The sequence below is a fragment of the Oncorhynchus nerka genome, linkage group LG24 (assembly GCF_034236695.1).
Source record: "Oncorhynchus nerka isolate Pitt River linkage group LG24, Oner_Uvic_2.0, whole genome shotgun sequence".
Taxonomy (NCBI): Eukaryota; Metazoa; Chordata; class Actinopteri; order Salmoniformes; family Salmonidae; genus Oncorhynchus; species Oncorhynchus nerka.
Window position 1 is genome coordinate 6,930,104 of NC_088419.1, and position 25,544 is coordinate 6,955,647.

At 41.1% G+C, this 25,544-nt stretch overlaps 1 protein-coding gene across 1 annotated transcript in view; it reads left to right on the forward strand.

Moving 5' to 3' along the window:
* Window positions 1–25,544, forward strand: part of LOC115120952 (YLP motif-containing protein 1-like) — a 66,300-nt gene that overhangs the window by 39,163 nt on the left and 1,593 nt on the right. The window contains exons 16-22 of the mRNA XM_065008576.1: window positions 3,249–3,425; window positions 7,643–7,726; window positions 7,940–8,023; window positions 8,382–8,465; window positions 22,069–22,120; window positions 22,884–22,990; window positions 23,485–23,675. Of these exons, the coding sequence (XP_064864648.1) occupies window positions 3,249–3,425; window positions 7,643–7,726; window positions 7,940–8,023; window positions 8,382–8,465; window positions 22,069–22,120; window positions 22,884–22,990; window positions 23,485–23,631 (735 nt within the window). The 3' untranslated portion in view covers window positions 23,632–23,675. The remainder of the gene's footprint in view (window positions 1–3,248; window positions 3,426–7,642; window positions 7,727–7,939; window positions 8,024–8,381; window positions 8,466–22,068; window positions 22,121–22,883; window positions 22,991–23,484; window positions 23,676–25,544) is intronic.

A 25,544-nucleotide genomic window follows, 5' to 3' on the forward strand; every position in this document is an offset into this window, starting at 1 on the left:
GATACATTTTAATCCTCTCTGTTCCTGTGTGGAGACATTTTAATCCCCTCTGTTCCTATGTGGAGACATTTTAATCCTCTCTGTTCCTGTGTGGAGACATTTTAATCCTCTCTGTTCCTATGTGGAGACATTTTAATCCTCTCTGTTCCTGTGTGGAGACATTTTAATCCTCTCTGTTCCTGTGTGGAGACATTTTAATCCTCTCTGTTCCTATGTGGAGACATTTTAATCCTATCTGTTCCTATGTGGAGACATTTTAATCCCCTCTGTTCCTTTGTGGAGACATTTTAATCCTCTCTGTAGACATGTTAATCCTCTCTGTTCCTATGTGGAGACATTTTAATCCTCTCTGTAGACATGTTAATCCTCTCTGTTCCTATGTGGAGACATTTTAATCCTCTCTGTAGACATGTTAATCCTCTCTGTTCCTATGTGGAGACATTTTAATCCCCTCTGTTCCTGTATGGAGACATTTTAATCCTCTCTGTTCCTGTGTGGAGGCATTTTAATCCTCTCTGTTCCTGTGTGGAGACATTTTAATCCTCTCTGTTCCTGTGTGGAGACATTTTAATCCTCTCTGTTCCTGTGTGGAGACATTTTAATCCTCTCTGTTCCTGTGTGGAGACATTTTAATCCTCTCTGTTCCTGTGTGGAGACATTTTAATCCTCTCTGTTCCTGTGTGGAGACATTTTAATCCTCTCTGTTCCTGTGTGGAGACATTTTAATCCTCTCTGTTCCTGTGTGGAGACATTTTAATCCTCTCTGTTCCTGTGTGGAGACATTTTAATCCCCTCTGTTCCTGTGTTGAGACATTTTAATCCTCTCTGTTCCTGTGTGGAGACATTTTAATCCTCTCTGTTCCTGTGTGGAGACATTTTAATCCTCTCTGTTCCTGTGTGGAGACATTTTAATCCTCTCTGTTCCTATGTGGAGACATTTTAATCCTCTCTGTTCCTATGTGGAGACATTTTAATCCTCTCTGTTCCTATGTGGAGACATTTTAATCCTCTCTGTTCCTCTCTGTTCCTATGTGGAGACATTTTAATCCCCTCTGTTCCTATGTGGAGACATTTTAATCCTCTCTGTTCCTATGTGGAGACATTTTAATCCCCTCTGTTCCTATGTGGAGACATTTTAATCCTCTCTGTTCCTATGTGGAGACATTTTAATCCTCTCTGTTCCTGTGTGGAGACATTTTAATCCTCTCTGTTCCTGTGTGGAGACATTTTAATCCTCTCTGTTCCTGTGTGGAGACATTTTAATCCTCTCTGTTCCTATGTGGAGACATTTTAATCCTCTCTGTTCCTGTGTGGAGACATTTTAATCCTCTCTGTTCCTGTGTGGAGACATTTTAATCCTCTCTGAAGACATTTTAATCCTCTCTGTTCCTATGTGGAGACATTTTAATCCTCTCTGTTCCTGTGTGGAGACATTTTAATCCTCTCTGTTCCTGTGTGGAGACATTTTAATCCTCTCTGTTCCTGTGTGGAGACATTTTAATCCTCTCTGTTCCTATGTGGAGACATTTTAATCCTCTCTGAAGACATTTTAATCCCCTCTGTTCCTGTGTTGAGACATTTTAATCCTCTCTGAAGACATTTTAATCCCCTCTGTTCCTATGTGGAGACATTTTAATCCTCTCTGTTCCTGTGTGGAGACATTTTAATCCTCTTTGTTCCTGTGTGGAGACATTTTAATCCTCTCTGTTCCTATGTGGAGACATTTTAATCCTCTCTGTTCCTGTGTGGAGACATTTTAATCCTCTCTGTTCCTCTCTGAAGACATTTTAATCCCCTCTGTTCCTCTCTGAAGACATTTTAATCCTCTCTGTTCCTGTGTTGAGACATTTTAATCCTCTCTGTTCCTATGTGGAGACATTTTAATCCTCTCTGAAGACATTTTAATCCTCTCTGTTCCTGTGTTGAGACATTTTAATCCTCTCTGTTCCTGTGTGGAGACATTTTAATCCTCTCTGTTCCTATGTGGAGACATTTTAATCCTCTCTGTTCCTGTGTGGAGACATTTTAATCCTCTCTGTTCCTCTCTGAAGACATTTTAATCCTCTCTGTTCCTGTGTGGAGACATTTTAATCCTCTCTGTTCCTCTCTGAAGACATTTTAATCCTCTCTGTTCCTGTGTGGAGACATTTTAATCCTCTCTGTTCCTGTGTGGAGACATTTTAATCCTCTCTGTTCCTGCGTTGAGACATTTTAATCCTCTCTGTTCCTATGTGGAGACATTTTAATCCTCTCTGTTCCTGCGTTGAGACATTTTAATCCTCTCTGTTCCTGTGTGGAGACTTTTTAATCCTCTCTGTTCCTATGTGGAGACATTTTAATCCTCTCTGTTCCTGCGTTGAGACATTTTAATCCTCTCTGTTCCTGTGTGGAGACATTTTAATCCTCTCTGTTCCTGTGTGGAGACATTTTAATCCTCTCTGTTCCTGTGTGGAGACATTTTAATCCTCTCTGAAGACATTTTAATCCTCTCTGTTCCTGTGTGGAGACATTTTAATCCTCTCTGTTCCTGTGTTGAGACATTTTAATCCTCTCTGTTCCTATGTGGAGACATTTTAATCCTCTCTGAAGACATTTTAATCCTCTCTGAAGACATTTTAATCCTCTCTGTTCCTATGTGGAGACATTTTAATCCTCTCTGTTCCTGTGTGGAGACATTTTAATCCTCTCTGTTCCTACTGTATGTTGAGTTCCTGTATCTCTTATAGAATGTTAGATGAAACGTATTGAAGAGTTCCTGCACCAAAAATATAAACCCGCACTGTCACTCAAATTGAGTTCCTGCACCAAAAATATAAACCCGTACTGTCACTCAAATTGAGTTCCGGCACCTATTTCAGTCCTAGCCAATCACTATAGAGCACCACTACTATCTAGTTTAGTCAGATACTATCGCTCTGTTGATAGATGACTGTAGGCCTAAAAGGCTACATTTACACAGGCAGCCTAATTCTGATATTTTTCCACTAATTGGTCTTTTGACAATTCAGATCATCTCTTTTCCCAATAATTGGGCAGACGATCAGATTTGGGCTGCCTGTGTAAATGCAGCCAAAGAAGGCCTAAAGACACCTAGGCATGTATTACATAATGGCTCACTGAAGCTACCATTTTGCTCAATGTAGTTTACACAGGCTTTGCCAGGTGATTTTATTTATTTTGTTATTTTTATGTATTTCTCCTTTATTTATTTACTGTAATATCAATTCCCAACATTTTCCTTTTGTCAGTGTCTGGAATACGAGTACGAAGCGGAGATGGAAGACACGTACAGGAACAGCATGCTAAAAACATTCAGGAAGACACTAGACGACGGCTTCTTCCCCTTCATCATCATCGACGCTATCAATGACAGGGTTAAATACTTTGATCAGTTCTGGAGTGCTGCCAAGACTAAAGGCTTCGAGGTGAGTTAATGTTTGTTTTCATGTCTTGAAATATAAAAAGAGATGTATTTGCAAACTAGCATACCGTTTAGAATACACGCCCAAGCCTCCCGAGTGGCACAGCGGTCTAAGGCATCGCAGTGCTGAGGCGCCACTATAGCCTCTGGTTCAGGAGACCAATTGGGCCAACGTTATCCAGGAATAGGGGACGGTTTCCTTGTCTCATCGTGCTCTAGCGACTCCTTGTGGCGGGCCCGGGCGCCTGCAAGCTGACATTGCGGTCGTCAGTTGGACGGTGTTTCCTCCGACACATTGGTGTGGCTGGCTTCCGGGGTTAAACGAGCAGTGTGTCAAGCAGCAGTGCGGTTTGGCAGGGTCGTGTTTCGAGGGACACGTGGCTCTCGACTTTCGCCTCTCCCGAGTTCGTAGGGGAGTTTCAGCGATGAGACAAGATCGTAACTACCAATTGGATATCACGAAATTGGGGAGAAAAAGGGGAGGGGTAAACAAATTCAAATCAAATGACTTCATTTTAAGTAGTGTCCTAGTGTTGATATTAGAACAGATATTTTATTTTCATGTCAACAATCTACACAAATACTCTTGTCAAAGTGACGAAAAATTCACATTTCTTTTAACGATTAATAGAAATTAAATTACTAAAATATAGTCGTTGCAAATTTTTCAGCTCCTAAGTCTCTAAGAGGGTTTGCACAATATTTCTTAAAAATTCTTCAAGCTCTGTCAAGATGTTGGGGATCATGGCTAGACAGCAATTTTCATGGTGTAAAGCAGACTGAAGCAGGTTTTTCGTCTAGGATTTTGCCTGTGCTTAACTCCATCCTGTTTCTTTTTATCCTGAAAACCCTCTGTTTTTTCCGATGACAAGTATACCCACACCATGGTGCAGCCAACATCATGCTTGAAAATAAGGAGAAAATCAGTGATGTGTTGTTGGATTCGCCCCAAACTTAAGGCTTTAGGACTAAAAGTTTATTCCTGTGTTTTTTTTGCAGTGTTACATTAATGCCTTGTTGCAAAACAGGATGTATGTTTTGGAATATTTTTTATTCTATATATTTGTGTTCTTTTCACTCTTGTCATTATTGTGAAGTCACTACAATGTTATTTATCCGTCAGTGTTCTACCATCATAGCCATTGAACTCTGTCGCTGGTTTAAAGTCACCAGTGGCCTCATGGTGATGTTCCATAATTCCTGTCCTGCAGCTCAGTTTCGATGTGTCTGGGTGGTTTAATATATACGAATGATTAACTTGACCTTGAGCTTAAAGATATATTCAATATCTGATTTGTCACCCTTCTACCAATCACTGCCCTTTTGAGGTTTTTGAAAAATCTTGCTGGTCTTTTTAGTTGCAGCTGTGCTTGATATTGAATACTTGACTGAGGGACCTTACAGATGTTTTATGGGGGACAAAGGAAGGGTTAGTCATTCACTACTAGACTGAGGGACTTTACAGATGTTTTATGGGGGACAGAGGAAGGGTTAGTCATTCACTACTAGACTGAGGGACCTTACAGATGCTGTATGTATGGGTGACAGAGGAAGGGTTAGTCATTCACTACTAGACTGAGGGACCTTACAGATGTTGTATGTATGGGGGACAGAGGAAGGAGTGGTCATTCACTACTAGACTGAGGGACCTTACAGATGCTGTATGTATGGGGGACAGAGGAAGGGTTAGTCATTCACTACTAGACTGAGGGACCTTACAGATGTTGTATGTATGGGGGACAGAGGAAGGGTTAGTCATTCACTACTAGACTGAGGGACCTTACAGATGTTGTATGTAGGGGGACAGAGGAAGGGTTAGTCATTCACTACTAGACTGAGGGACCTTACAGATGTTGTATGTAGGGGGGACAGAGGAAGGGTTAGTCATTCACTACTAGACTGAGGGACCTTCCAGATGTTGTATGTAGGGGGACAGAGGAAGGGTTAGTCATTCACTACTAGACTGAGGGACCTTACAGATGTTGTATGTAGGGGGACAGAGGAAGGGTTAGTCATTCACTACTAGACTGAGGGACCTTACAGATGTTGTATGTAGGGGGGACAGAGGAAGGGTTAGTCATTCACTACTAGACTGAGGGACCTTCCAGATGTTGTATGTATGGGGGACAGAGGAAGGAGTGGTCATTCACTACTAGACTGAGGGACCTTACAGATGTATGTATGGGGGACAGAGGAAGGAGTGGTCATTCACTACTAGACTGAGGGACCTTACAGATGTATGTATGGGGGACAGAGGAAGGAGTGGTCATTCACTACTAGACTGAGGGACCTTACAGATGCTGTATGTATGGGTGACAGAGGAAGGGTTAGTCATTCACTACTAGACTGAGGGACCTTACAGATGTTGTATGTATGGGGGACAGAGGAAGGAGTGGTCATTCACTACTAGACTGAGGGACCTTACAGATGCTGTATGTATGGGGGACAGAGGAAGGGTTAGTCATTCACTACTAGACTGAGGGACCTTACAGATGTTGTATGTATGGGGGACAGAGGAAGGAGTGGTCATTCACTACTAGACTGAGGGACCTTACAGATGCTGTATGTATGGGGGACAGAGGAAGGGTTAGTCATTCACTACTAGACTGAGGGACCTTACAGATGTTGTATGTAGGGGGGACAGAGGAAGGGTTAGTCATTCACTACTAGACTGAGGGACCTTCCAGATGTTGTATGTAGGGGGACAGAGGAAGGGTTAGTCATTCACTACTAGACTGAGGGACCTTACAGATGTTGTATGTAGGGGGACAGAGGAAGGGTTAGTCATTCACTACTAGACTGAGGGACCTTACAGATGTTGTATGTAGGGGGGACAGAGGAAGGGTTAGTCATTCACTACTAGACTGAGGGACCTTCCAGACTGGGGGACAGAGGAAGGAGTGGTCATTCACTACTAGACTGAGGGACCTTACAGATGTATGTATGGGGGACAGAGGAAGGGTGGTCATTCACTACTAGACTGAGGGACCTTACAGATGTATGTATGGGGGACAGAGGAAGGAGTGGTCATTCACTACTAGACTGAGGGACCTTACAGATGTATGTATGGGGGACAGAGGAAGGAGTGGTCATTCACTACTAGACTGAGGGACCTTACAGATGCTGTATGTATGGGTGACAGAGGAAGGGTTAGTCATTCACTACTAGACTGAGGGACCTTACAGATGTTGTATGTATGGGGGACAGAGGAAGGAGTGGTCATTCACTACTAGACTGAGGGACCTTACAGATGCTGTATGTATGGGGGACAGAGGAAGGGTTAGTCATTCACTACTAGACTGAGGGACCTTACAGATGTTGTATGTATGGGGGACAGAGGAAGGAGTGGTCATTCACTACTAGACTGAGGGACAGATGCTGTATGTATGGGGGACAGAGGAAGGGTTAGTCATTCACTACTAGACTGAGGGACCTTACAGATGTTGTATGTATGGGGGACAGAGGAAGGGTTAGTCATTCACTACTAGACTGAGGGACCTTACAGATGTTGTATGTAGGGGGACAGAGGAAGGGTTAGTCATTCACTACTAGACTGAGGGACCTTACAGATGTTGTATGTAGGGGGGACAGAGGAAGGGTTAGTCATTCACTACTAGACTGAGGGACCTTCCAGATGTTGTATGTAGGGGGACAGAGGAAGGGTTAGTCATTCACTACTAGACTGAGGGACCTTACAGATGTTGTATGTAGGGGGGACAGAGGAAGGGTTAGTCATTCACTACTAGACTGAGGGACCTTCCAGATGTTGTATGTATGGGGGACAGAGGAAGGAGTGGTCATTCACTACTAGACTGAGGGACCTTACAGATGTATGTATGGGTGACAGAGGAAGGGTTAGTCATTCACTACTAGACTGAGGGACTTTAAAGATGTTTTATGGGTGACAGAGGAAGGGTTAGTCATTCAAAAGCTCCTATTATTTGACACAGTGAGTCCATGTAACACATGTGATTTGTTAAGCCAAATTTTATTCCTGGACTAATTTAGGCTTGCATAACCAAAGGGGCCAAATACTTAAGCAACAACTATTTGTAGTTTTATTTTTTATTTTAGAATTATTATTTTTTAAATAAATAAAATACAATTAAATCCATTTTAATCCCACTTTGTAACACAATAAAAGGTGAATAAATCCAAGGGGGTCTGAATACTTTTGCAAGACACTGTATATTATAAATGTGTAAATGTTTATTTTCTTAGGTGTACTTGGCTGAAATCTCGGCAGACTATCAGACTTGCGCTAAAAGAAACGCCCACGGCCGGAAGATGAGGGATATTCAAAAGGTACTGGGCGTTCTTGCGTCAACAAGCGCAGAGCTCGCATTAAATTTTCAATGGCATCGGGTGTCCTATTTCTCAAGGTATTGATAATGACAGTGATAGACCCATACATATTGTGTCTATTCATTTATCTGTCCTCTATACTTTTATTCAGTGTATATAACGGGGACAGTCCATAAGTGTGTGTATATATTCATTTTCTGGTTGTCTATATAGATGTCCAGTAACTGGGAGTCGTCACCACGTCACATGATGCGGTTGGATGTCCGCTCCCTGCTTCAGGATGCTGCTATTGAGGAGGTATGTCGTACGGAAACACATTTTTATTTTATCGATATGTCGGACTAATGGTTTTCTATTAATTGAGACCTGATGAAATACTGCTAGGTTCTGGGTTCCTGTTTTTAAGAGTGAACCCTAGTCCTCTCTATGGCAGAGGACCAGGGAACAAGGACCTGTCGGTGCTGTCCTCCATGATGTTAGATGCACTTTATCCTCTTGTGTGGCTGTAATTGTGTTCTAGAATTCTAGAAGTGTTCTAGAAGTGTTCTTGAATTCTAGAAGCCATTTTACCCTGGCGTTTACAAGCGCAGTAATCTACCAACTGAGCTACAGGAGGACCCACACCAAATTCAATAGAAACATTTTGTATTTGAAGGTTGAGATGGAAGACTTCAATCCTGATGATGAGTCGATGAAGAAGCCCAAGAAGAATAAGGAGGAGGAGGAAGAAGACGTTAAGGTAGGACCCAGTCAGCATGCCCTTATAGGTGGTGTTCAATGTTCCTAAACATGCCCTTACAACTAATCTCCTGTAGGTTTTCACATCTTATCAACCAGCTAATTATTGGAATCAGGTGTGCTAGATTAGGGTTGAAGTGAAAACCTACAGGATGTTAGTTCTCCAGGAACAGGGTTGGAGAGCCCTGGTATAAACCTACAGGACAGTAGCTCTCCAGGAACAGGGTTGGACAGCCCTGGTATAAACCTACAGGACAGTAGTTCTCTGGGAACAGGGTTGGAGAGCCCTGGTATAAACCTACAGGACAGTAGCTCTCCAGGAACAGGGTTGGAGAGCCCTGGTATAAACCTACAGGATAGTAGCTCTCCAGGAACAGGGTTGGAGAGCCCTGGTATAAACCTACAGGATAGTAGCTCTCCAGGAACAGGGTTGGAGAGCCCTGGTATAAACCTACAGGATAGTAGCTCTCCAGGAACAGGGTTGGAGAGCCCTGGTATAAACCTACAGGATAGTAGCTCTCCAGGAACAGGGTTGGAGAGCCCTGGTGTAAACCTACAGGACAGTAGCTCTCCAGGAACAGGGTTGGAGAGCCCTGGTGTAAACATACAGGACAGTATCTCTCCAGGAACAGGGTTGGAGAGCCCTGGTATAAACCTAAAGGACAGTAGCTCTCCAGGAACAGGGTTGGAGAGCCCTGGAGTAAACCTACAGGACGGTAGCTCTCCACAAACCGGTTTGGAGAGGCCTGCACCAGAAGCCTGTTAGTCCATTTGATATGGTCACACTCCGTGTCGTTACAGTGGACAGACATGCTAGGTAGTTTACAGGTACAGTGGACAGACATGCTAGGTAGTTTACAGGTACAGTGGACAGACATGCTAGGTAGTTTACAGTGGACAGACATGCTAGGTAGTTTACAGTGGACAGACATGCTAGGTAGTTTACAGGTACAGTGGACAGACATGCTAGGTAGTTTACAGGTACAGTGGACAGACATGCTAGGTAGTTTACAGTGAACAGACATGCTAGGTAGTTTACAGTGAACAGACATGCTAGGTAGTTTACAGGTACAGTGGACAGACATGCTAGGTAGTTTACAGTGGACAGACATGCTAGGTAGTTTACAGGTACAGTGGACAGACATGCTAGGTAGTTTACAGGTACAGTGGACAGACATGCTAGGTAGTTTACAGTGAACAGACATGCTAGGTAGTTTACAGTGGACAGACATGCTAGGTAGTTTACAGTGAACAGACATGCTAGGTAGTTTACAGTGAACAGACATGCTAGGTAGTTTACAGTGAACAGACATGCTAGGTAGTTTACAGTGAACAGACATGCTAGGTAGTTTGCAGTGAACAGACATGCTAGGTAGTTTACAGTGGACAGACATGCTAGGTAGTTTACAGGGAACAGACATGCTAGGTAGTTTACAGTGGACACACATGCTAGGTAGTTTACAGTGGACAGACATGCTAGGTAGTTTACAGTGAACAGACATGCTAGGTAGTTTACAGTGAACAGACATGCTAGGTAGTTTACAGTGAACAGACATGCTAGGTAGTTTACAGTGAACAGACATGCTAGGTAGTTTACAGTGGACAGACATGCTAGGTAGTTTACAGGTACAGTGGACAGACATGCTAGGTAGTTTACAGTGGACAGTGGACAGACATGCTAGGTAGTTTACAGGTACAGTGGACAGACATGCTAGGTAGTTTACAGGTACAGTGGACAGACATGCTAGGTAGTTTACAGTGGACAGACATGCTAGGTAGTTTACAGTGGACAGACATGCTAGGTAGTTTACAGGTACAGTGGACAGACATGCTAGGTAGTTTACAGTGAACAGACAGACATGCTAGGTAGTTTACAGTGAACAGACATGCTAGGTAGTTTACAGTGAACAGACATGCTAGGTAGTTTACAGGTACAGTGGACAGACATGCTAGGTAGTTTACAGTGGACAGACATGCTAGGTAGTTTACAGGTACAGTGGACAGACATGCTAGGTAGTTTACAGGTACAGTGGACAGACATGCTAGGTAGTTTACAGTGGACAGACATGCTAGGTAGTTTACAGTGGACAGACATGCTAGGTAGTTTACAGTGGACAGACATGCTAGGTAGTTTACAGGTACAGTGGACAGACATGCTAGGTAGTTTACAGTGGACAGACATGCTAGGTAGTTTACAGTGGACAGACATGCTAGGTAGTTTACAGTGGACAGACATGCTAGGTAGTTTACAGTGAACAGACATGCTAGGTAGTTTACAGGTACAGTGGACAGACATGCTAGGTAGTTTACAGTGAACAGACATGCTAGGTAGTTTACAGGTACAGTGAACAGACATGCTAGGTAGTTTACAGTGAACAGACATGCTAGGTAGTTTACAGTTTACAGACATGCTAGGTAGTTTACAGGTACAGTGGACAGACATGCTAGGTAGATTACAGTGAACAGACATGCTAGGTAGTTTACAGTGAACAGACATGCTAGGTAGTTTACAGGTACAGTGGACAGACATGCTAGGTAGTTTACAGGGAACAGACATGCTAGGTAGATTACAGTGAACAGACATGCTAGGTAGTTTACAGTGAACAGACATGCTAGGTAGATTACAGTGAACAGACATGCTAGGTAGTTTACAGTGAACAGACATGCTAGGTAGATTACAGTGAACAGACATGCTAGGTAGTTTACAGTGGACAGACATGCTAGGTAGTTTACAGGGAACAGACATGCTAGGTAGTTTACAGTTTACAGACATGCTAGGTAGTTTACAGGTACAGTGAACAGACATGCTAGGTAGTTTACAGTGAACAGACATGCTAGGTAGTTTACAGTGAACAGACATGCTAGGTAGTTTACAGTTTACAGACATGCTAGGTAGTTTACAGGTACAGTGGACAGACATGCTAGGTAGATTACAGTGAACAGACATGCTAGGTAGTTTACAGTGAACAGACATGCTAGGTAGTTTACAGTGAACAGACATGCTAGGTAGATTACAGGTACAGTGGACAGACATGCTAGGTAGTTTACAGGGAACAGACATGCTAGGTAGATTACAGTGAACAGACATGCTAGGTAGTTTACAGTGAACAGACATGCTAGGTAGATTACAGTGAACAGACATGCTAGGTAGTTTACAGTGAACAGACATGCTAGGTAGATTACAGTGAACAGACATGCTAGGTAGTTTACAGTGGACAGACATGCTAGGTAGTTTACAGGGAACAGACATGCTAGGTAGTTTACAGGGAACAGACATGCTAGGTAGTTTACAGGGAACAGACATGCTAGGTAGTTTACAGGGAACAGACATGCTAGGTAGTTTACAGTGGACAGACATGCTAGGTAGTTTACAGTGGACAGACATGCTAGGTAGTTTACAGTGGACAGACATGCTAGGTAGTTTACAGTGGACAGACATGCTAGGTAGTTTACAGGGAACAGACATGCTAGGTAGTTTACAGGGAACAGACATGCTAGGTAGTTTACAGGTACAGTGAACAGACATGCTAGGTAGTTTACAGGTACAGTGAACAGACATGCTAGGTAGTTTACAGGTACAGTGAACAGACATGCTAGGTAGTTTACAGTGAACAGACATGCTAGGTAGTTTACAGTGAACAGACATGCTAGGTAGTTTACAGTGAACAGACATGCTAGGTAGTTTACAGGGAACAGACATGCTAGGTAGTTTACAGGGAACAGACATGCTAGGTAGTTTACAGGTACAGTGAACAGACATGCTAGGTAGTTTACAGGTACAGTGAACAGACATGCTAGGTAGTTTACAGTGGACAGACATGCTAGGTAGTTTACAGTGAACAGACATGCTAGGTAGTTTACAGGGAACAGACATGCTAGGTAGTTTACAGGTACAGTGAACAGACATGCTAGGTAGTTTACAGTGGACAGACATGCTAGGTAGTTTACAGGTACAGTGAACAGACATGCTAGGTAGTTTACAGTGAACAGACATGCTAGGTAGTTTACAGGGAACAGACATGCTAGGTAGTTTACAGGGAACAGACATGCTAGGTAGTTTACAGGGAACAGACATGCTAGGTAGTTTACAGGTACAGTGGACAGACATGCTAGGTAGTTTACAGTGAGCAGACATGCTAGGTAGTTTACAGTGAACAGACATGCTAGGTAGTTTACAGTGGACAGACATGCTAGGTAGTTTACAGTGAACAGACATGCTAGGTAGTTTACAGTGAACAGACATGCTAGGTAGTTTACAGTGAACAGACATGCTAGGTAGTTTGCAGGTACAGTGAGTGACTTGATGACTTAAGCCCTTGGCTCTTTTAATTAAAGACCATGTCTCTGATTTATTTTTATTTTTTTGGTCTTGTTTGGTCGATTTTTAATATTCTTTGTGTCCTGAGATTAATCATATATATATATATATATATATATTTAAATCTCAAAACATGAATGATAACTTTTACAGAAACTTTTGCCAAGTCGGACATCCTATACAATAATACATAATGCAAGTTTACCAGAGGAAGATCATGAGATTCAGAAATCAAAATTGAGAAAGCATTGTGGTCTAATGGTTAGTGCCCCTGACTGACCCTGACACACACACACACACACACACACATTTACCAGAGTCCGCATGGGTTTGAATCCGACTCATAACCCTTCTGACTCTGACCTTTCCTGTTGTTTCGTCACTGTCCCACCTGTTCAATAAAACCACGAATAACTAAAGGAGTGGGATTTTCCACCCATTTAAAAAAAAAAAAAAAAAATAGATGACACATTTCATGGTAACCTTTTGTTGAGGTAATGTGGCTTGGTTCTGATGATAATGGAGGTAATGTGGATTGGATCTGAGGGTAATGGTTGTAAGTGATTTGAAATATCCCTAGATATTTTTTGATTGTTCATCAAAACAAGCCTAAATTAAGTTCTGGATTTCTTCTGTAATCCAACTCTTCTTTGAGTAAGACCAAATCTGTTTGATGCTATGTTGTTACAGTTCCTTACTAGATGGTAAGTATAAGCATAGCTTTTAGAATTAAGATTCATTCAGATTTCCATTCAGTTTTTGACACACAAGGTGTGATAATCTTGAAAGTCTGTGATTAACACATCCTATATAATTTCTACAGTTATTGTGGTGTAGTACATAAGAGACCCATGTAAAACTCTATTGTGGTGTAGTATATAGGAGACTCATGTAAAACTCTATTGTGGTGTAGTATATAGGAGACTCATGTAAAACTATTGTGGTGTAGTATATAGGAGACTCATGTAAAACTCTATTGTGGTGTAGTACATAGGAGACTCATGTAAAACTCTATTGTGGTGTTGTATATAGGAGACTCATGTAAAACTATTGTGGTGTTGTATATAGGAGACTCATGTAAAACTATTGTGGTGTAGTATATAGGAGACTCATGTAAAACTCTATTGTGGTGTAGTATATAGGAGACCCATGTAAAACTCTATTGTGGTGTAGTACATAGGAGACCCATGTAAAACTATTGTGGTGTAGTACATAGGAGACCCATGTAAAACTCTATTGTGGTGTTGTACATAGGAGACCCATGTAAAACTCTATTGTGGTGTAGTACATAGGAGACCCATGTAAAACTCTATTGTGGTGTAGTATATAGGAGACTCATGTAAAACTCTATTGTGGTGTAGTACATAAGAGACCCATGTAAAACTCTATTGTGGTGTTGTACATAGGAGACCCATGTAAAACTATTGTGGTGTAGTATATAGGAGACTCATGTAAAACTCTATTGTGGTGTAGTATATAGGAGACTCATGTAAAACTATTGTGGTGTTGTATATAGGAGACTCATGTAAAACTCTATTGTGGTGTTGTAGGCCAAACCTCCAAATGGTAGGTAATCAAATTGAATGAAAAAGACGAGAAGCTCCTCCTGAAGCATATGAGAGGTTTCACACGAGTCTTTCATCAAACTTGTCTTCTTGAAAACGACTTGCCTACTAACACTCTGCCGATTTTAGTTTTTGTTTTGTTTTTAGACTGATATTCAGTATCGTTCAATTTGAAATGTGTGGCATCAATCAAAACAATATTACACGTGACTTTGTTTTTTTTTAGCAACATAATGGTCATTTTTTTAAACTGGGTACATTTTAAGATGGCATAGGCCTACTCTCAATTTAGGTGAGTCCATATTCAATAGGAGTGTTTCATGCATTGAGTTGTTGAGCTTGATTTGGTCGATTTCCCCCAGTTTGGGATTCATATTAGCCTACTGATCAACAACACTTGATTTGGTCGATTTCCCCCAGTTTGGGATTCATATTAGCCTACTGATCAACAACACTTGATTTGGTCGATTCCCCCCCCCCAGTTTGGGATTCATATTAGCCTACTGATCAACAACACTTGATTTGGTCGATTTTCCCCCCTCAGTTTGGGATTCATATTAGCCTACTGATCAACAACACTTGATTTGTTCGATTTCCCCCCTCCCAGTTTGGGATTCATATTAGCCTACTGATCAACAACATTTACGTAGAAGCATCACTCCAGCATGTCACGCCTGTATGTAAGGACATCATGTAAGTATTGCTGTTAGTTTGACAATATAAAATAACATCTGTTCAATGCAAATTGGGTCGAACGTAACGCCATGATTTTGTGATCACGGGAAGCTTATGAAACTTGTGATATTTAGTAATTTTCCGTTATCTGGAAATATATATATTTTTTCAGCTGTCAAGACCCATCTCTTAATAACTTAGCTGCCAGGATGAAATTCGAAAACGACTCAATTGGCTAGTTCAGATGTCTGTCAAGGAAATTGGCGGATTGTAACTTGATCCTACTACTACAATTGGTTAGACGTGAGGCTGTAACTCCGCTCCCTTTCACATCTCCCTCCAGTATCACTTACTGCTGTTTACCGCTACAATGACAACTCAATGATAATGACATTTGCTACCAAGCCATGAAATGTGCATAATATCTAACAAGGAGAGCGAGGGTGGGAAAAATATGAAACAACAATGCTCGTTCTGTCTGAAATGACTCACATCTGTCCGTAGTTTGATAAGTGAGAATGCACACGCGGATCTACTATTTTCTTGGTCCATAAAACGTACAGGAAGATTCTTAGGTAGCTAAACCTATTGACAAGGCATTTTAAAACACCTTCTTTCCCTATTACAACAATCATCTCATCCGACTATCAACTGTCAATTTACGGATGCAATTGTAGCTGGTCAGATCAACCAGTAAATAGCTAACGTTACACCGTAAACCAGATGGCTCATTGCCGAAGATGGTGTATGTTCAACATGATAACCAGCTAAAGTTAGCTAGCTACGTTGGCTATTAGCTTCTAGCTGATATTTTAGCACTTTTTTTTTTTTTTTATCTAGCTAGCATAGTAGCTAATATAGTTAGCTAGCTAACACCATAGATGAAAGGGTTAGTTATCGTAATCTTTGCTAACAGTTCTCATAGCTATCTGCTTAGCTAGCTAGCCTGCTTATTGCATGCATGTCCGGGCACGTCGAAACAAGTCTTATTAGTGATTTAACTAAATTCATATTTGGTTCAGTTCAACCATTTCTCAATACTGCGACGCTTACGACGAATACTTACGACGCTGAACTGCAGTCAGGTCAAGATCCTGGTGAGGACGACGAGCACACACATCAGTTTCCCTGACATGGTTTCTAACAGTTTGTGCAGAAATTCTTTAGTTGTGCAAACCCACAGTTTCATCAGCTGTCCAGGTGGCTGGTCTCAGACCACCTTGCAGGTGAAGAAGCCGGATGTGGAGGTCCTGAGCTGGTGTGGTTACACGTGGTCTGCGTTTGTGAGGCCGGTTGGACGTACTGACAAATTCTCTAAAATGATGTTGAAGGCGGCTCATGGTAGAGAAATTAACATAAAATTCTCTGGCAACAGCTCTGGTGGACATTCCTGCAGTCAGAATGCTAATTGCACGCTCAGCCACGCTCCCGCAACTACACAGACATCTGTGGCATTGTTGCGTGATAAAACTGCACATTTTAGTGGCATTTTATTGTCCCCAGCCCAAGGTGCACCTGTGTAATGATCGTGCTGTTTAATCAGCTTCTTGATATGCCACACCTGTCAGGTGGATGGATTATCTTGGCAAATAAGACATGCTCACAAACAGGGATATAAACACATGTGTGCACAGAATTTGAGAGAAATAAGCTTTTTGTACATATGGAACATTTCTAGGATATTTTATTTAAGCTCATGAAACACGAGACCAACACTTTACATGTTTCTATTTTTATTCAGTGTATTAGAAATTGTTACAGTACACCAGGAAACAAGAAATTGAATGGGATTGGACATTAGGAAATATCATTCTACAGGCTTTTGGGTCAATTCCATTTCAATTTCGAAAGTAAACCAAATTCCACATTTTCCTCATTGAAAAGCAATGAAGAGAATTGGAATTCAGTGTACTTTCTGAATTGAAATATAATTTACCCCAAACCTGCTGGAAGTCACTCCTCCATTAGCTTTGTGTTAGTGAGTAAGGTATCCTCATCCCTATTGATACAGAATACAGACAGAGTGCAGTCTGGTGGACGAGGTTAGATGCAAGGGGATTGTCTGTCAGAGCGTATTTTCGGCATGCCGTGGTAATTTCGTCAGCACTAAATCGGTAGGGGAAGTGACTGTCCTTACTGAAAAGCAGGCCTCTGGCGAACAGTTGTGTCAAACTCTTCACCAATTTGCTCATTTTTCCAATGTAAATTAGTTTTGTGGCAAACTGTTGAGGTAAAATTGCAACTTGTGTGAACTTCTGGTAAACAATTCTGGGAAAACTTGTGACGAACATTCTACTGTTCGCAGCAAATTTGCTGCAAACTCAGTACGAATATGTAAGTTAATTCAGGTTTTTGTTTACTGTGTGTTATTAACAACATTGAAATGCATCTACAAAACCAAATCACACACCATTTTAAATGAATAAATGCTTCTACAAAACCAAATCACACACCATTTTAAATGAAATAAATGCTTCTCACAGAGAACTAAACATATTAAATGTAGTAAACATTCAATGTATTCAATGTCGTAACAGATCGATATCATCAGTTGATGACGTTGCTAAGCTTCTTACTGAAACTGTCATTCTCTATATTTCTTTCAGCAAGGAAACAATGTTTCTGCCTTGTATAAAATGCTATATAAACAAAACGATGGATTTAGGCCAAATGTACCTTTTTAAATATGTGGGGCCAACAGTTCCTAGAGTATGATATTTGTCTCTCGCCAAGCCTCAACACAATTGATTTCAACTAATCAATATGATATTCAATCTCAACTGGGGGACGTCATCATTAAGAGCCAGTTGTCTACTACTGTAGTTGTCTTTTCTTCCTGACTCAAGTTGTATAAGGCTTGGGTGGAAGTAAAGCCTATGCCTAATATGGCAATTCATATAATATTTCCTAAATGAATTGTTAACTTACATTTCAAAGCCATGCATGTAAGAAGCCTTGACCCGGTGAACACACATTTCTGTGTCTTCAGTTTGATTGAAGGCCTCCATCTGTCTTTTTCCCTTGTGACTGAACGATAGGAGGAACATCACATGATGAAGATGAGCTAACTACTAGTTTAAAGCAATTAAATATTGAATTGTTACAAAGGATGAAAGTATGGACTACATTTATGAGAATAGTACATGCATTTTACTTACCTTATCAAGCTTGAAGACCATGCTTTTTTGAGTTCTAAATGAGTATGATTGAGTGCATCCCGAACATCTTTCCAGGGTGTCGATGCATCCTTCTCCCAATACAGCCTCTTCCCACATTACGGGTAGAGAGAGGGTATCCGTCTGCAAAAAGTGAAGTCTCGCTTTGATGTCAAGTCAGCTCATATTGTTGCTATCTTAGCTGTTGTGCTAGCTAACATGCTATTGCACAATGACACTAGCATATTGACATGCATATTGATTTTAAAAGACAGGAAACGTATTCACCTAAAAAGTGTTTAGGCAAATTGTTAGCTAGGTAGCTTTCACATTACTTGTGAAAAAGTATGATTGCTAAAGTTAGCTAGCTTATAGCGCTAGCCAATCTGTGGCGCTGACTGATTTGAGACTGGGATCAACAAAATGTTTCACTCTATCCTATAAAACATGACATTGCTAACCAAGCATCAATTAGCTAACATAATTTAAGTATATTAGGAAGTTTAATTAAGTTAGATACTCACTGGACAACTTTGGTAGGTAGCTAGCTAGCTAGATAGCTTGGTTTCCATTTCCCAATCCCCCTGATTGGTCATCAACGGTTACTGGTCTTGGAACTCGTGTTCACCAGAAACGGCTTCCGGGACACTATTTGCCACTATTGGCAATAGATATTGTTGCCACAGGTTTGCAACAGACTCCAGTACAACATTGAGCTTTTTTGGCCAGAAAACAACCTCTGGCAATAAATATTATTGTTGCCAGAAGTTTGCCACAATTTCCCCAACTAGTGGCAAAAAAAAAACTGTCTACATTTTGTGGCACACCATGTAGTTTGTAGCACAGTTGCCACAAAGTAGCTTTGTGTAAGTGTGATTTTCTAAATATTTGAAGCATATTTAAAGTAGTATTTATTCAGCTGTATCAGGGGCTAACATTTTGAGGATTTCAAAATGTAGCATATAAAAAGTGTAAGAAGGCTTCACTTCAGTTTGCTACTTTTACTATATATATATATATTTAAGTTGTACTTTCCAACTTGTTTAACTGGGCTGTAGCTGTGCTCTAGTACTAGCTGTGCTCTAGTACTAGCTGTGCTCTAGTACTAGCTGTGCTCTAGTACTAGCTGTGTTCTAGTACTAGCTGTGCTCTAGTACTAGCTGTGCTCTAGTACTAGCTGTGCTATAGTACTAGCTGTGCTCTAGTACTAGCTGTGCTCTAGTACTAGCTGTAATAAATGGGATTACGACAAAAAATTCTTAGATAAATTGACTAAATTCATATTGTGTTTTTTTTATACATAGTTTTGGACCTAAAACACAAAATGTAAACGTTAGACTTGGTACGGTTTTTAAGATTAAAACACTTCATGTTTTTATTGTTGGCTCTTGTCCTTTGAAACGTACTATAGTTAGAGCAAGTTTCTACATACCTGTTATTAAGGAAATGGCTATATTCACTACAGGCATCTGTTATTAAGGAAATGGCTATATCCACTACAGGCATCTGTTATTAAGGAAATGGCTATATCTACTACAGGCATCTGTTATTAAGGAAATGGCTATATCCATCTGTTATTAAGGAAACGGCTATATCTACTACAGACATCTGTTATTAAGGAAATGGCTATATTCACTACAGGCATCTGTTATTAAGGAAATGGCTATATTCACTACAGGCATCTGTTATTAAGGAAATGGCTATATCTACTACAGACATCTGTTATTAAGGAAATGGCTATATTCACTACAGGCATCTGTTATTAAGGAAATGGCTATATCTACTACAGGCATCTGTTATTAAGGAAATGGCTATATCTATTACAGGCATCTGTTATTAAGGAAATGGCTATATCTACTACAGGCATCTGTTATTAAGGAAATGGCTATATCCATCTGTTATTAAGGAAATGGCTATATCTACTACAGGCATCTGTTATTAAGGAAATGGCTATATCCACTACAGGCAACTGTTATTAAGGAAATGGCTATATCCACTACAGGCATCTGTTATTAAGGAAATGGCTATATCTACTACAGGCATCTGTTATTAAGGAAATGGCTATATCCACTATAGGCATCTGTTATTAAGGAAATGGCTATATCCACTACGGGCATCTGTTATTAAGGAAATGGCTATATCCACTACGGGCATCTGTTATTAAGGAAATGGCTATATCTACTACAGGCATCTGTTATTAAGGAAATGGCTATATCTACTACAGGCATCTGTTATTAAGGAAATGGCTATATCCACCTGTTATTAAGGAAACGGCTATATCTACTACAGGCATCTGTTATTAAGGAAATGGCTATATCTACTACAGGCATCTGTTATTAAGGAAATGGCTATATCTACTACAGGCATCTGTTATTAAGGAAATGGCTATATCTACTACAGGCATCTGTTATTAAGGAAATGGCTATATCCACTACGGGCATCTGTTATTAAGGAAATGGCTATATCCACTACGGGCATCTGTTATTAAGGAAATGGCTATATCTACTACAGGCATCTGTTATTAAGGAAATGGCTATATCTACTACAGACATCTGTTATTAAGGAAATGGCTATATCTACTACAGGCATCTGTTATTAAGGAAATGGCTATATCCATCTGTTATTAAGGAAATGGCTATATCCACTACAGGCAACTGTTATTAAGGAAATGGCTATATCCATCTGTTATTAAGGAAATGGCTATATCTACTACAGGCATCTGTTATTAAGGAAATGGCTATATCCACTACAGGCATCTGTTATCAAGGAAATGGCTATATCTACTACAGGCATCTGTTATTAAGGAAATGGCTATATCCATCTGTTATTAAAGGCTATAACTACAGGCATCTTATTAAGGAAATGGCTATATCTACTACAGGCATCTGTTATTAAGGAAATGGCTATATCCATCTTAAGGAAATGGCTATATATCCATCTGTTATTAAGGAAATGGCTATATCCACTACAGGCATCTGTTATTAAGGAAATGGCTATATCTACTACGGGCATCTGTTATTAAGGAAATGGCTATATCCACCTGTTATTAAGGAAATGGCTATATCCACTACGGGCATCTGTTATTAAGGAAATGGCTATATCTACTACAGGCATCTGTTATTAAGGAAATGGCTATATCCACTACAGGCATCTGTTATTAAGGAAATGGCTATATCTACTACAGGCATCTGTTATTAAGGAAATGGCTATATCCATCTGTTATTAAGGAAATGGCTATATCTACTACAGGCATCTTTTATTAAGGAAATGGCTATATCTACTACAGGCATCTGTTATTAAGGAAATGGCTATATCTACTACAGGCATCTGTTATTAAGGAAATAGCTATATCTACTACAGGCATCTGTTATTAAGGAAATGGCTAGCTAATCTTTTTCTTTAGTAGGGCAACTGGGCAATATAATGAAATGAGTTGTTTCAACTTGGTGTCCTACCAAAGTGGAACCACGATGAACACAAAAAGGTGTCGATGAAAATGCAGTTGTTGCTCTTGCAGTAAAGCTAGCTTGTGTATCAACTAGCTGGCTTCTGAAGTCATAACTGTCTCTAAAATGCTTTGACCGTGGCTTCATACCGAAGGCACGTCCTCTCAACTGAGGTGTCATAATGACATCTGACATTGTTTGCATGCCAACATCTTTTTAAAAGCTATTTCATGGCCGTCTCATGTCGTGTCATTCTTGCGTTTTTTTTTTTTTTTTTTTTGTCGTGATTGTACTGGTATTGTTTGATTAACCTAACTATTTGAACGCCTTGTCTCCCGTCACTGAAACCCTCCCCCACACCCTCCCTCTCTCTCTCTCTCTCTCTCTCCTCCTGACCCCTAGCTCCGAGGCCTAACCGTTGCAGTCTCTTCTCTGTATAATTTAGGGTTACATTCCACAAAGCAAATGGGAGATGGACACTTCTGATGCGAAACTAGGTAGGTATTCTGTCTTACTAATGTACATGATGTTCACTAACGACTCTAGTTTCCCAGAAAATGTTCCTGTTGCGCCACAGTGATATGCTCTTCAACTCCTTGATCTAAGCCATTGGTTTTCAAAATTCTCGTCGGGGACCCCCCAGACGTTTCACAATTTTGTTGGAGCCCTAAACTAGCTCACCTGATTTTAAGTAGTTCATTGTCTTGATAACTAGTTGGCAAGTTGAATCAGGTGTGCTAGCTCTGGAATGGTTCAAATGAATGGAACGGCTGGGGATCCCCAAGGAGAGGTTTGACACTTGTTGCCTAAACAGTTTCCAGTCTCCTTTTTTAGCGGACATGCTGAATACAAATGATCTGATCAAAACACACAGGTGTGATCAAAATAGGTCATTTCAAATAAGTAACATCAACTCATATTTACAATTATACAATTACCATTTTGCGCTTGCTTTTAAAACTGTGCACACAGTTTGAAGGGCAAAAAAAAAAAATGTGCTCAATTCTCCTTGCTTCAATGTCAAAATGAGGCGACTCTTTTGATTTGTGGAGATCCTTGGTAATAAAACCAGACAACGTGTAACCTTAAAGAACATTCAAAATATTTATAGACAGAAAAAAAGAACATGTCAATAATACAGAATCTAAGGAAGCGCGGTCATCGTCGTCACGGTGACCCGCGATACCGGTGAAGTAGCGATAGTGTTTTTTTCTTTTGCTGGGTCGTGAGGTGACGTGGCGAGCGCTCTTCTCCTTACAGACAAGCTGGACGGCCTGGTGATGGGGGGGAAGAGGAAGAGGGAGGGAGACGACTTTCAGCTAACGGACGACTACGCCACACGTCACTCTGAGCCTGGCAAGAAGAGGGTAAAGTATTTTATATATTTATATTTTATATATTATGTTCTCGCCTTACCTGTTTCTCTTTAACAAACCAGGGAATATTTGATTGTTTGACATTTCCCAAAAACATCTCCATCTTTGTGTGTTATTCATTATATTGTTTTATAAAACCTTTATTTATTTAGGTAACTTCTTATTTACAATGGCAGCCTGACTGACTATAGAGATATGTGATCGTTTGACCAGTCACAACATCTCTATAATCCAAGGCGCCTGGAGAAATTCATCACAAAATCTGGATTATCTATTGGTGAAAAATGTTTGGTTTTGATCGTGGTTTGGGTGTGCTCCTTAAAAATACTCTTTCGCAATATTCCTAGAATATTTAACTTGAAATGCAAATGTCAGACCAGCTAGCTAGCATGAACATAGCATGCCTACACCTCGTGACCCATTTCCTGCTCATGACCCATTTCCTGCTCGTGACCCCGCTGGATGTTTTCCTTCCTGTCGTCTAGGTTCGCTGGGCTGACCTCGAAGAGCAGAAGGACGCAGAGCGCAAGCGTGATATCGGCTTTGTGGTGGGTCAAACAGACTGGGAGAAAATCACCGACCAGAGCGGACAGATAGCTCAGAGAGCTCTCAACCGCACTAAGTATTTCTAGTAACAGAAGATCATTGCCCTCACCCTCTGCTTCCTGGTTTATAGGTATGTCCATTACATTCTATTCATCATCTAATTTGATACAGTATTGTTGTGTTTTTTTGGAGGGGTGTTGATGTAATGATGTGTCTTTGTTCATTACAGTTAGGAGAGGGGGCTAGTAGTTATTTTGACCCTGATTTGGGAGTTATGAAACACATGTTCTATATGAAAGCATCCAACAAAATGTGATTTGATGTGAAGTAACTACTTTTTTTTGGGGGAGAAAAGCAATGACTTAAATCTTGACCAATGAGAATGCATCTACACTGAACAAAAATATAAACGCAACCTGCAACAATTTCAAAAGATTTGACTGAGTTACAGTTCATATAAGGAACTCGAGTCAATTGAAATAAATTCATTAGGCCCTAATCTATGGATTTCACGACTGGGATATGCATATGCATCTGTTGGTCACGGATACGATTTTTTAATTTTTTAAGTAGGGACGTGGATCAGAAATCCAGTCAGTATCTGGTGTGACCACCATTTTGCCTCATGCAGCGCGACACATCTCCTTCACATAGAGTTGATCAGGCTGTTGATTGTGTCCTGTGGAATATGTACAGGTCATTGCAACATTGGGCTGTGTGTTGACACATGAGGCGATGGCAGTGGATGAATGGCACGACAACGGGCCTCAAGATGTCGACACGGTATCTCTCTGCATTCAAATTGCAATCGATAAAATGCAATTGTGTTCATTGTCTGTAGCTTATGCCTGCTCATACCATAACCCCACCACCAGGGGGCACTCTGTTCATAACGTTGACATCAGAAAACCGCTCGCCCACACAACGCCATGCACGCTGTCTGTCATCTGCCCGGTACAGTTGAAACCGGAATGCATCTGTGAAGAGCACTCTTCTCCAGCGTGCCAGAGGCCATCGAAGGTGAGCATTTGCCCACTGAAGTCAGTTACGACACCGATCAGGTCAGGTGAGGACGACGAGCACGCAGATGAGCTTCCCTGAGACGGTACCTGACAGTTTTTGGAGAACTTCTTCGGTTGTGTAAACCCACAGTTTCATCAGTTTCTCAGACCATCCCGCAGGTGAAGAAGCTGGATGTGGAGGTCCTGGGTTGGCATGGTTACAGCTGGTCTGAGGATGTGAAGCTGGATGTGGAGGTCCTGGGTTGGCGTGGTTACATGTGGTCTGAGGTTGTGAAGCTGGATGTAGAGGTCCTGGGTTGGCGTGGTTACATGTGGTCTGAGGTTGTGAAGCTGGATGTAGAGGTCCTGGGTTGGTGTGGTTACACCTGGTCTGAGGATGTGAAGTTGGATGTGGAGGTCCTGGGTTGGCGTGGTTACACCTGGTCTGATGTTGTGAAGCTGGATGTGGAGGTCCTGGGTTGGCGTGGTTACACCTGGTCTGAGGTTGTGAAGCTGGATGTGGAGGTCCTGGGCTGGTGTGGTTACACCTGGTCTGATGTTGTGAAGCCGGTTGGACGTACTGCCAAATTCTCTAAAACGATGTTGGAGGCGGCTTATGGTAGAGAAATTAACTGGCAACAATTAAATTATCTGGCAACAGCTCTGGTGGACATTCCTGCAGTCAGCATGACAATTGCACGCTCCCTCAAAACTTGAGACATCTGTGGCATTGTGTTGTGACAAAACTGCACATTTTAGTGGCCATTAGTCCCCAGCACCTGTGTAATGATCATGCTGTTTAATCAGTTTCTTGATGTGCCACCCGATCAGGTGGATATATTATCTTGGCAAAAGAGAGATGCTCGCTAACAGGGATGTAAACAAATTTGTGCACAAGATTTGAGAGGAATAAGCTTTTTTTTTTTGTGCAAATGAAACCTTTCTGGGATCTTTTATTTCACGGTTTTTACATGTTGCGTTTTTTTATTTTTGCTCAG